This window comes from Jatropha curcas, chromosome 5 (genome assembly GCF_041381405.1).
Source record: "Jatropha curcas cultivar XTBG-Jc1 chromosome 5, XTBG_Jcur_1.0, whole genome shotgun sequence".
NCBI lineage: Eukaryota > Viridiplantae > Streptophyta > Magnoliopsida > Malpighiales > Euphorbiaceae > Jatropha > Jatropha curcas.
The window spans coordinates 19171450-19185026 of NC_143155.1; the positions used below are offsets into that span (position 1 = coordinate 19171450).

The 13577-nt window shown below is 34.1% G+C and overlaps 1 protein-coding gene across 1 annotated transcript; it reads right to left on the minus strand.

The window, feature by feature from the left end:
- Positions 1–1625: 1625 nt before the first annotated feature.
- LOC110010364 (uncharacterized) lies at positions 1626–9718 on the minus strand. The gene is made up of 7 exons (XM_089721325.1): positions 9586–9718; positions 7126–8315; positions 6211–6552; positions 5639–5876; positions 2932–5510; positions 2717–2856; positions 1626–2155 (listed from the first exon to the last, which is right to left on the minus strand). Exons 1-7 carry the CDS (start codon positions 9716–9718, stop codon positions 1813–1815), a joined length of 4965 nt encoding a protein of 1654 aa, XP_089577451.1. The 3' UTR covers positions 1626–1812.
- Positions 9719–13577: the final 3859 nt, after the last annotated feature.

Below are 13577 nucleotides of genomic sequence, written 5' to 3' on the forward strand. Positions count from 1 at the left end.
AAGGAAAGAAAATATCCGTCTTTCAATTTTCAAACTCTGTCTTGTCTTCCCAATTCCCATGCCCAAGCTGAACTTTTTTTTGCGGGGGGAACCCGAATCGTATTCTATTGAAACTAGATTGAATTAAAGTCGTAAACTTGGAAGTTGTACCATCAGAATCAGGCTTTAATATTATTGCACACTGATATATCCTATTCATTTTTGAAAGATAACATGATATGTACATTTGTATAGGATAATTAAACATTAATTACTAATATATACTCCCTCAAGGGGAAGGCTACCATTTGTATAGGTTGCTTACCAATCAAACTTGGACTGAACTTGAACTTCTTTCATCGACCAGCTGTTGGAAACTTTTGGGGGTTCAAAAATGACTATAGCAGAAATAATGACAGTATGAACAAAGACAGCCTGCATAAGCTTAGCATTTGGGAACTCAGAAAAAAAAAAGTTTGTATTCATTTCTAATGTACTGAATGTTGAGTCAGATTTAAGCAGTTTTTTAGATTCTGCTTAGGCAATTTCAAAATTTCTTAAAGACTTAGATAATGTATAAGCAATCCTTTAAATAATAGTTAACAAGGAACCTTGGCTTAAAGACACAAGTCAATTGTTCCTATAAAGAAATTCTCACCCTTGTTTTTCTCTGTTACGCCATTTTTCCCTTTTCCTACGAAGAAATTCTCAGCATTTTTTTAAATGTATAATTTCCCTCATTTTACTTCCTCTCAGTTGCAGTTTCCCATATAATACCATGCTATGCATGCTGTTAGAAGCACAAGACTCTTTGTATATTGACTGGTTTTGACCTCCATGTTGTTTTACAATCTATTATGAACATGTTAATTCATGGATTGAAAAACTTATAATGGTTGATTTTTCAAAAATAATAATGTGAATATGTTGTTGATGTCTAATACATTGTAAATATATATTCTGTAAATATGTTGTTGATTTTTCAAAAATGCCTTCTAGTTTTGTTGTAGCTTTTATTATAGAGCTGGAAACTCATTCACAATTGATAAACAATACACATTTTGTCACCCACTACTTTAGCTCTACGATTCCAATGTTTTAGCCCATATGTCACCATGACTTTACTCAAAACGACTGTATCTTCTATTTTGCCGCTTGATACACAAAAGCTCCTTCGTCGCCTCCCGTCTCGTATTTATTTTAATGGGTGCTTTTTACGCTACAATAAATATAATTTGTTTAAAGGATCAGTGTCTGTTTCTTTTTACATGAGATTTTCTTCACTAGCACTTCCATGTCAGAACATTACTGTAAGCCTCTTTCCTTCATTGTTGCCCATCACAAAGTTAATTGTTTATATAATGGGAGTATAATTATCAGGACACTTCCCATGTTTGTGCAATTTTAAATTATGATACATTTAATAGACTGGGAATATAATTAGATTTTTATGACATTAAAAAAAAGTAAATAATTACATCACAACAAATATAACACCACTTGAATTTTTTTTTTTTTTTTTTTTCTTTTGATCTGTATAGAAATAGCAACTCATGTAGAAGATCGCTTTTCATTAAAGAAAAAGAACAAGAGAACTTTGATCTCATGTAAAATAAAAAAAAAAACAAAAAAAAAAAAAATACAGATTTGCAAGAACAAAGGTAAACGTTTTAACATTATGAAAATATAGAGTTTAGTGGGTCCAAGTCCAGCTAAAATGTTTTTCCAAATTACCTACATTAATAAAAAAAAAAAGATATGAAAACGGAAAAAAAAAAAAAAAAAAAAGTTAATGGATTTTGTACATATTGCCCTGAATATACTCGGAGCTGTTTAAGTTTTCTTGCTCTTCTTTCTACCTCTCTCCCCCCTTTTGTTTTTCTTGGATTTGCTATTTCCCTTCCCCTTTTGATCTACATTATGGTTGCTGCCTTGAATTTGAGAATCAACATTAGCCTGCAAAGCCTCAATTTTGCTCTTACCAGACTTGCTGCCATTATCTTCCTCATCACCTTCACCATCCAATGCAATTCTGATCTTTGAAGCCTCTCCTTTTAATTTCTCATCTTTCTTTGAGAACATTTGAATCAGGAAAGGTTCCATGCTTGGCCTTCTTGACTGCAACTTGTTGACAAGTTCTCCAATTGCTGAGTTGTCATTCCGATGTTTCACCTCACTGAACAGAAAGAGATAATTATAGTCTAATGCATGCAAAATTATAGATTTCATATTAAAAGTGAAAAAATAGACAAGGGTATTGGAAAGTGAAAAGTATTTTAGGCAGGGAAGTGAAAACTTGAAAAATATAGTCAAATACCATATTGTCGCGTTTGAATACACTTTACATTGTACTTGAATACTTTATATAGAATATGCAAATATATACACTAGCAAAAATACATAATAATCCAAAAATGAATTCAAAAATACAGTTTAAACAGAAAAACACAACATAAAAAACAAAAAGTCACAAGCAAGTCATGTGGCACCATCTATGGCAGTATAGCCACAGATGGTGTACATACCTAGCACTGCTCTGGATATTACCATCTAGCCTTATTTTACCCAGCAGCAATGAAGAACATTCAACTATTTAGAGCCAAAAGGACTGCTTGTATTAAATTGAGCAGTACATTTCTAGGCCACTTCAAGATTTGCCTATGGTGAATGGAAAAGGAAGGAAAAATAATACTATTGACAGTTAGGAATTGGAGAATGTACAAGAGTTTAGATTTACCTCACATCGAATGCAGCATTTAATTGTTTCAATTCATCAAGCATGTTTACAGCTTCTCTAAACATACTTTCATTTTCACCACCAGGGTTACTCAATATCCCATGATCACTTAAAAGTTGAATAGTTTTCTCTATGTCTTCCTGAAAGATAAAATCACAAGAAGATAAGCCTGAATATAATAAAATGTAAGCAGAGAGAAAAGAATTTGACATTACCTTCACTTTTGGATCATTTATTAAATGTTTTTCTGATTTTAAACTTTCAAATAGTTCCCAACTATGGCCAAGGGTCAAAGGATGGGTAACATTGGATTTTGCTTTAATGTTTGAATTCCTGTCTGCAGCAAAATTGATAACAGAAGATGAACTGGCAGTGCCCACATCAACTGATCCTCTGTTATCTACAGAATTTTCATTTCTCTCTGGAAATAAGTCTCTAAATATATCCTCAATGCTCTGATTGGCCTTCATGTACACAAAAATAGCATCCGGGCCAAAATTTCTTGGATAACTTTTACCCAAACTGAAAATTACCAGATTATTGTCAATCTTCTTAAATGCTTCAGCTAACACATTTACATCCAGAGTAAGAGAATTACGCTTCCTTCTTTTCTTAAGAACATTACCAAATTCCCGAGGTAATTGTTCTGTTATGTCGTTCCTTCCCAGCAAATCATGAAGCATGTTTTCGCACAACCCAAAATTCAAAAAAAGCAAACATACTATCACAATCAATCTCAACATGACAATTGCATAGCCGTCCTTCATATTACTGTGACATTTTCTGATCCACTCCACTGTATCTTTCTTATTATAAAGAAACTGATGGATGATGTCAACTATACGTTTTAGCATACCTTCTATAGATCGTGGGGCTTGTTCCACTAATCTAGAAGTTTGGTTGCCATTGCCTTCCTCATAGATAAGCCATTCAACAAAAGAAGATTTTGTAGTGAGGAAGTATCCACGGAAGCAAGATAACAAAATCAGTTGGCGCTCAACAAGGTATAAGAAACAACCTGGTGAGATGTAGTCATATTCTTTACGCCAGTTGGCACTGTAAGCATCCACCAGAGCTTCCTGCAGAAACCACTTGAGAGACAGCTCTCCAGGTACTTTAATGTTATTGCTTGCGACATTCCTGCAGAGATCCTTAATCAAATTGTTCCAAGAATCATTCCATTCTAATCCACCCATGATTTTCTCAAATAATTCATTACATAGCTTACCAGAACCAAGAATCACTAATACTATCTTTCCAAGTTGCCCATAAGACAGCTCACTCTTCAAGCTAACATTTTCAAAAATCATTTCTTTGAAGAGATTTCTGAAAGTCTCAGTTCTTCTGAAAGAAATCATATTCTGTTTCAATGATTCTCTACAGTCTAGAGGATAAATGCAGGCAAAGGATTGTTCAACTGACATGCTAATTAATTTCTGCAGCTTATTGTTATCACCATGATGTATGTTGAGAAACTTGGAATTCAAAAGAAATTTTGAGACCTCATAGATATGAGAAAGAGACCAGCTTTGGCAGAAGAGAGAAAATGAATTCTTAACTGAGAATTTATATAGGGATTCAAGATTAGTCAAAACCTTCATGCCAACAGATATTAATTCAGAAGACCAATAACTACGAGAAGCAGAGATAAACTGGCGAATATCTACATAGCTGAGCTTTCCAATCCTTTTTATGTATCTGCTGTCTATTTCCCTCAACCATTCTGCATCAGAGCTTATAAGGACATATATGGCATTTAGATTATTTAAATGTTTTTGCACACCCAAATAATTCAAGCAGAATTCTCCATAACTTGCAAATTCACTCAGATCGTGAGTTTCAAGGCATTCGAGATACTCAAATACATGAACAATCTTAGCCTTCCAAAATATCCAGGAGTACATCAGAGTTTCAATGGAAACCTCATCTTCTGATAGTCTCTCTTCCAACAAGTTTTCTAGATCAAGAACTAATTCATTTTCCCACACATACTTTGAGCTATTTACTTGAAAATGGGCATCAAGAATCTTTCGAGCTGATAAAATTTCACCTCTGATACTCTTAAGTCTCTGAGAAGCATTCAGATGTTGTTTCATCATGGACAAGTTACCTAGATCATGCAACAAAATTTCAGATTCCAGACATACAAGCTCATAAAATTGGCCTGACTCGGTCTCTGCAAATGACTTTGCCTTTGCCAAGAGCTCTTCCTGTTGTGGAAAACGCTTTAAAGGCCAGCCTTTGCTCCCAGATGACCACAGAGAATTCGCAAACACATAACATATAATAAGCATAGCTGCATGCTTAAGATCTCCAGCCCTTCCAAGTAGATCAGCCTCAAGTAGAAGTTCACCTTTCAACTTTGCAATCTTTGCTGCCTCCATAAAGTTGCCTGATTCTTCTTCCAGTGACAGAAGCTCATCAAGGCACTCTAAAGCATTCAAGAAAGTTCGAATTGAGTCCATAGAATCAAAGGTTCTAACATATCTCATCATGGCTCTATTATCATTGAGCTTATGATAATGAAGAGCACATTTCTCCAGAAACTCTTGTTCAATTTTTGCCATTTCTTGGCTTCTTTTAACCATATATTGATCCGCAGTCACTTGTTTCCAGCATTGAATATATTGCAAGCCCATGTCAAAGAGTTCTCCTTTCAAACATGCAGACAAGCAATCTGAGAAATGGTTACCTGTAGCATATACTTCTGCTGAAAGCTTATAACATCCAGCAAGACTGAAACATTCTCCAGCTCTTTCAATAGCAGATTCCCCACATTGCAAATAAATTTGACCTACAATGGAAATAAGTTAAGAAGTAGAATACCTACGAATATCAGAATGGAACATAATGATTATTTGTCAAGATCTTAGTGATAAACTGCAGTTTCAGGACAAGAGCATGATTGTTTGTTAATTTTACCTGCCCACTCATACTGCTTTAAAATAAAAAAACATTCTGCAGCAAGCACCACCTTGCCAATGGATTCAAAAATTTCAGCAGCCTGCCCACGGGCTACAGAAGCCTCTTCAGGGTTTGAAGCATGCATTCTGTCTGCAGTTGCTTTAAGCCCAGCAGCCTTGGCTACTTTTTCACCATATGTATCTCCTGCTCTTTCAAAACACATTGTTGCCATCTCATAGTTACCCTCACGTAAAAGCTGTGTGCCAGAATGAAAAGATAGATAAAAGTTACACTTACTCAGATAGATCAGAAAGACATAGTGTCCTTATCCATAAAAGAAAAACCTAATGGCAACTAATATTATAGTTAGATAAGGGGGAAAACATTGTATAGGCTCTCAAATTTGCATAAATTTAGTGGACAAGTTCATTTACATCAATCTGAAAAATCTCCCATCATTATGACCAACGTTATCAAGCAACAGCTTTCGCATAAAATGAATTATCTAGTATTAAGAACATTAATGACAACAACAACTATGCTAGCTATAAGTGATTCAGATAAAAATCACAGAAACAAGATGCAGCTACCTTGTAACCCCTGGACTTCCACTCTTCTGGACTGCTGCTAACTTGCATTGCTTGTGCAAGTGAGTCATCCAGTGTCCTGACTTGGATAAGGGCTTTCATCTTCCAGTAATCAAACATTGGTTTGGACAACTCTTCTAAATTCTCACAAATCCATAGTCTTTGTCTTGTACGAGTGATTGCAACATATAACTGCTTCAACTCAGAGCATAAGACATTGTGTTTTGCCATATTGAAAACAGGAGAGGACTCATCAAGTAAATTTTGCTCCTTCATGTACTCATAGACAACTCTCCATTTATTTCCTAGAGGTGATGAGCCGAAAAAGTTGTACAACAGTACATCCTACAAAAGATAACATTACAAATTATAAAGTAGATAACAAGTAGGACATAAGTTAAGGAATTTTGAATATTTCACAAGAAAATGATTATTCAGCACTGAGTGTAACACAGTTTAGTTTGTATCAATATGACCAACAACAAGTAGAAAGCCACTTCTCTCTTTCAATTAGGGAAAGGGTTTTGTTTATTTTTGACAATAAATAGTAAACAATGAACCGATCTCCTCCAAAAGAAGACGAAAATAGATGAGAGTGAACAAGGTCAAATAATCATTAGCTCTATGTTTGATAAGCCGTAATGAGATAAAGAGCACCATAGCAATTCTATTCACTTTTTCATTATGTTACATTTTATTCTGGTCCAAGAAATATTACCTTGGAAAAATCCTACAATAGTTGATCGATAACTGAATTATCAAAACAATTCATTATGATTTCAGGACATACAAAAGCAAAAAGTATAATTCAAAACAAGAACTCAAAATGCCAAATGATTGTAAACAGAATAAGCAAATCCTCTAACAGAATTAACAAGTAAAATAGGAAAAAAAAAAAGGAAAAAAACTAATACTGACCTGAAACTCTAGGCCCTTGCACTCCATTATAGTCAAGACAAGGGCTTGTTTCCCAATATAGTCATATAATTCTTTCTTTGCCGAATCATCACGCACTAATATGACTTGTTCTGCTCCAAACCCAACAAAATTGGTCCCTTCATTCCCACTGCTCCCAAATATAGTCACAATTGCATTTTCATCATTTGTCGCTTCAAGCCAAATTGGGGCTTCACCAAATATAAGACTAGTTTCATGGCTTAAAATATCAACAAATGAAGGGAAAAAACGATAAAGAAGGTCAATAACACTTTGAGCTAACTTGAGAATACCAGCATGGGTACGAAAGTTCTGGCTCAAATGAAAAATTTTAGATACTTGACCTTTCTCCTTTCGTCCGTCATATCCTTCACTTTTTGATCCTAAAACAAATTCATTGTAGAACAGAGATCGTATGTCTTCAAACCTAAAATCAATGCCCCTTGCAATGGTTTGTGCTGTGTCACCAGAAAAAATGAAGCCCTCAGTAACATTTCTGCAAATGTGCTTGAAAAGAGCAATCTGTCTCATTGTAAGATCTTGAACTTCATCAATATAGACAAAAACCATTATGTCACCCTCATATTTTCCATTGCTAAGCCTGAGATGAAGATCAATCACAAAATCAGCTGTATCAAAATCTCCATTTGCTATCTTCATCTTTTCATAATCTTCATAAATGTCATATATCATTTCTCTCTTCTCCCTACTTAAAGTCGACAGACGACCCTCAGAACGAGTAACATAATCTTTTCTTGCAAGTCTACCGTCACAAGATTCACCTGATTGCAAACCTCCTTTTATGTGAGACATTATCTCAGTAAAGACTCTAGATGAGTCGAGCTTCTTTGTCATCTGTGTATTGAAACTAGGCCAATAAATTGAACAGAACTTATCATCGTTAACTTCCCTTGTTGTTATGAAAGTTTGTAAGGCAATGGATTCCAGACTTCCCATTTTTCCATGTAAAAACTGCCTCACATCAGGAAATCTTTCAAAATATGAATTACCTATTGTTCCATCAAGCATCATCAAGAATTTGTGGAAAGTTATAGTAAGAGGATATAAATTGGAAGGAATATCAATAAAAGAATCTGGGATGTCCTTGAACTGTGCTATACCGCTTATGTTGTCACGTTTGATTGGAACAATTTCTAATTTCAGACAATAGTCTGCAAATTATTGTTTGATCCACAGAACTTGTGCAACACAGCTTCTAGCAGCAATATATCCTGCTTCTGTAGTAGAAAGAGCAACAGAAATCTGTTTTTTTTGCTGAACCATGATACAAAGGCGCTATCTAGAAACTGGCAAGTTACAGACTTCCTGCAAAATCAGAATCACTATACCCAACAAGGTCAAATGTATCATCTTTAGAATACCACAAACCCAAATTAGAAGTTCCACAAATATATCTTAGAATTCTTTTTACAGCAATTAAATGAGATTATTTAGGACATGATTGAAATCTAGCACATAAACAAACACTAAAGTGAATGTCAAGTCTGCTTGCAGTTAGATATAATAAAGAACCAATCATACTTCTAAACATCTTAATATCCACATCCTTTCCATTTTCATCTTTTTCTAATTTTGAGGATGAACTCATTAGTGTACTACATACCTTGGCATTCTCCATTTTGAACCTTTTTAACAATTCTCGAGTGTACTTGCCTTGGTTTATAAAGATTCCATTGTCACATTGTTTGATTTGAAGTCCAAGTAAGAAGTTTAATTCTCCCATCATACTCATTTCAAACTCACTTTACATAATCTTAGAAAATTCCTTACAAAGAAGGTCATTCGTAGAACCAAAGATTATGTCATCAACATAGATTTGCACAACTAAAATATCAGGTGCTTTATTCTTAATAAATAGTGTAGTATCAACCTTTCCTCTAGAAAAACCATTTTCTAACAAGAACTTACTTAATCTTTCATACCAAGCTCTAGGAGCTTGTTTTAAACCATAAAGTGCTTTAGTAAGTTTATAAACATGATTTGGTTTATTATAAACTTCAAAACCGAGTGGTTGTTCTACATACACTTCTTCATTTAGAACTCCATTTAGAAAAGCACTTTTCACATCCATTTGATATAACATGAAGTTTTTAAAACATGCAAATGCACAAAGCATTCTAATGGCCTCAAGTCTAGCAACCGGAGCAAAAGTCTCATCAAAATCGATACCCTCTTCTTGGTTGTAACCTAGAGCCACTAACCTTGCTTTGTTTCTCACAACATTACCTTGTTCATCAAGCTTATTTCGAAACACCCATTTTGAACCAATAACAGAATGATTTTTAGGTCTAGAAACAAGTTTCCAAACTTGGTTTATTTCAAACTGATTTAGTTCTTCTTGCATGGCAATAAACCAACTTTCATCATTTTGAGCATCTTCTAAATTTTTAGGTCCTAATTGAGAAACGAAAGCAACATTACCGAAATATTTTCTAAGTTGAGCTTTAGTCATCATCCTTTCTGAAGGGTTGTCAATGATATTAACTTGAGGATGACACTTATGGAATCGCCACTCTTTTGGTAATTCAGAATTCTCATTTTCTGTTTTTGGCATTTGACTTTCTGTTGCGTTCTGATCTTCATGTTCAGTTTCTGGTTCAGCCTGATTTTCAACATTCTGCTCACTTTTTGGCTGTTCTAGTTGTTCTGATTGTTCATTCTGCTTTTCTTGATTGAAATCTACAGCATCATCATTTTCTAATATTCTAGAAGTAGAATCAAATTCATCAAACACAACATGGATAGATTCTTCTACAACTAGAGTTTTCTTATTAAACACCCTATATGCTTTACTATTATTAGAATATCTTAGAAAAATTCCTTCATAAGATTTAGCATCAAATTTAGCAAGGTGGTTTTTCTTATTATCTAGAATAAAACATTTACACCCAAAAATGTGAAAATAACCAATGTTTGGTTTTCTACCTTTGTATAGCTCATATGGAGTCTTTTTCAGTTTAGATCTTACCAATGCCCTGTTTAGAATATAACAGGCAGTGTTAACTGTTTCTGCCCATAAATACTTTGGTAACTTAGAATCACTCAGCATGATTCTGGCCATTTCCTGGAGTGTTCTATTCTTGCGTTCTACAACTCCATTCTGCTGGGGTGTTCTAGGTGCTGAAAAGTTATGGAAGATTCCTGATTCTTTGCAAAAAGCATCGAATTTCTGATTTTCAAATTCTCTTCTATGGTCACTTCTAATCGCAGAGATGTTGTATCCTTTCTCATTCTGTATTCTCTTGCAAAGATGAACAAACATGTCATATGACTCATCCTTATTTCTAAGGAAGAGTGTCCAAGTGAATCTAGAGTAATCATCAATAATAACAAATGCATAAGATTTACCTCTAAGACTAGAAGGAGTAACAAGTCCAAATAAATCAAGGTGTAGCAATTCTAAAGGTCTAGAAGTAGAAACCGTGCCCTTAGATTTGAAAGATGTTCTGATTTATTTGCCCAATTGACAAGCATCACAAATGTGATCTTTTTTAAACTTTAGCTTTGGCAAACCACGAACCAAGTCTTTCTTAGACAGTTTAGAAATAAGGTGCATGTTTGCATATCCAAGTCTTTTATGCCATAACCAACTAGAATTGTCAACAGAAACTAAGCAAATATCTAGGTTATGCATATCAGAAAGATCAACTAGGTATATGTTCCCAAACCTTTTTCCTATAAATAAAGTTTTGTTATCATGCATGTTTTGAACTTCACAATAAGAGGGTTCAAAGATCACTCTTCTATTTTTATCACAAATCTGACTTACACTTAACAAGTTATAATGTAATCCTTCTACTAAGCATACATCTTCTATTGAAGGATTAGAACCTACCACACCAATACCAATGATTTTACCTTTAGCTTTATCTCCAAAGCTCACTGTACCTCCCTTTTTCTTTTCTAATCTGGTGAATTTCTTTCTATCACCAGTCATATGCCTAGAGCAAGCGCTGTCAATGTACCGCATTTCTGTTTTCAGCTCACTCCTTAGGCACACTTGAAAAAATCACGCAGATTTAGGTACCCAACTCGTATTGGGTCCTGGAGGGTTAGTGGTAACAAGTGTATTTAACTTACTATGATTTTTCTTTCTGTTGAGACTAACAGATTTTTCAAATTGCTTCTGATGTTCTAAAGTCGCAACATTAGAAATAGCATTTTTCTTATTAGAAACATGATTCTGTATTGAAATGCTATTATAGTTAGAACTTGTCTTTTCTTTAGAAATGATTCTGAAATTGATTTTAGAATTCTAATCTCAGTTTTCAAAGATTCATTTTCAGAATTCAGATTTTTACATTTTTCTTCAAAGTGTTTCAGATTTTCAGAAAATTTGTCATTGCAATCTTTAAGATCTTTGATCTCTACGATAAGATCTTTGCATGTAACTTCTTGATAAAAAACATCTTTCAAATGATTACATTCAGTTTTTAATTTTTTGAAGTCTTTCTTTAGAACTTTATGCTTTCTAACAAGCTTTTCAAATTTAGTGCAAAGGTTATAAGTATCTAGAATATCATTTTCAGATTCAAGTTCAGAGATACTTACATTGCTTTCATCACGTTTTTGGCCTATTGCATTTGCTTCACTACTTTCAGCTTTCTGTGTTGAAGTCGGAGTGCTGATTTCCTTGGAGTCAGAATCAATAGTGGCCATTAAACAGATATTCGCAATTTCCTCCTGGTCATTTTGACTTTCAAAATTAGAATCGTCTGAGTCACTCCAAGCAGCTACAAATGCTTGCTTCAGCTTTTCTTTATTTGATTTCTTTTTCAGCTTAGGACAGTTAGGCTTGATATGGCCGGGCTTGTTGCACTCATAACAAACCACTTCAGAAGGTTCTTTCTTAGGCAAGTTGCTATTTTTAGGTGAAAAGTTGTTTTTGATAAACTTTTTCTGTGGCCTTCCATCTTTTTTATAGAACTTCTTGAATCTCTTAGCAACAAGTGCTAAATCATCACTATCAAGATCAGAAGAACTTTCTTCACTAGAAACTACTTTCAAAGCCAATCCTTTCTTTTTCTTATCTTCTACGGTCAAACAAAATTTCATCTCTTCTGAAACAAGAGCTCCTATCAAATAATCATAAGTTACTGGAGTTTCTTTATAGTTCATTACAGTTCCTATAAAATCTCATTTTTTAGGTAGAAATCTAAGGATTTTCTTAACAAGCTCATCTTCTAAAATTTCCTTTCCAAGAGTTCTCAAAGGGTTAACTATATTTGTGAATCTGGAATTTAGTTCAGCTATAGTCTCTCCCTCTTTCATACTAAACATTTCATATTCTCTCCAAAGGATATTAATTCTGGATTCCTTCACTCGGTCAGTACCTTCATAGGTAACTCTAAGTTTTTCCCAGACTTCCGTTGCAGACTTACATCCAGAAACTTTGTTATATTCTGTTGGATCTAATGCACAGGGAAGAATATTAATGGCTTTTGCATTTATAGATATGTCATTCCAATCAGCATCATTATATTCTTCTTCTATTTTTGGAACTCTTACATTGTCTACAGTTTTCATAGGAATACGAGGTCCAGTAATAATGTTTCTCCAACAATTTATATCAACTGATTTTATGAAATTTTCCATTCTAGTTTTCCAGTAAGATTAATTAGAACCATTGAACAGAGGTGATCTAGAAACAGATTGACCGTCTAAAGATGTAAGAGGAAGTGAGGCTGCCATGGGATCTTTTCTCTCGAGCTGTTAAGCTTTGGTAAGTCAAGAGCCAAGAGCTCTGATACCAAATTGCGGGTCCCGTTTATGTATGGCACAACCCAAGAGAGCTCTGATACCAGATTGTGGGTCCCGTTTATGTATGGCACAACCCAAGAGGGGGGTGAATTGGATTTTCTAAAAATTTAACTTTTAAAAACAAAAATTAGAATTCTATTGCAGCAGAATTAGAAAGCATTTGTGATATTATTATTAGATAAAAAATATTAAATTTTATAATTTTATCTAGTTGAATGCGCTCATAAATAAATCCGAATTAATTTGAAAATTAAACAAATGAAATTTAAGATGTCAAACTCAAACTTTACTCGAGTTTGAATCACATGTTATTAAATCAGTTTCAAATAATACCTTTTTTCTATAAAATTATTCCGAAATAACTAAATACTACAGTTTGCTCTTTAGTTATAATAATAATTTTGTAAATTAAAAAAATGGAATGAGACTCCTGAGTCCTTAGTCCACAATAATCAATATTATCCACAGGCAAAAAATAAGGCATCAATATGGGTCGGACTCGGGTCGTGGTAGGCGAATAAAAATACTAGGCCCATAACCACTAGGTGCAAATATGGGCCTGACTTTCCGTGGGAAAATGCTCTTTGGAAGGTTAGTTTTGTCAATTCGGCCTAAAGAATAAAGTTTAATGGTTAAATTGCAAAAATAAAATG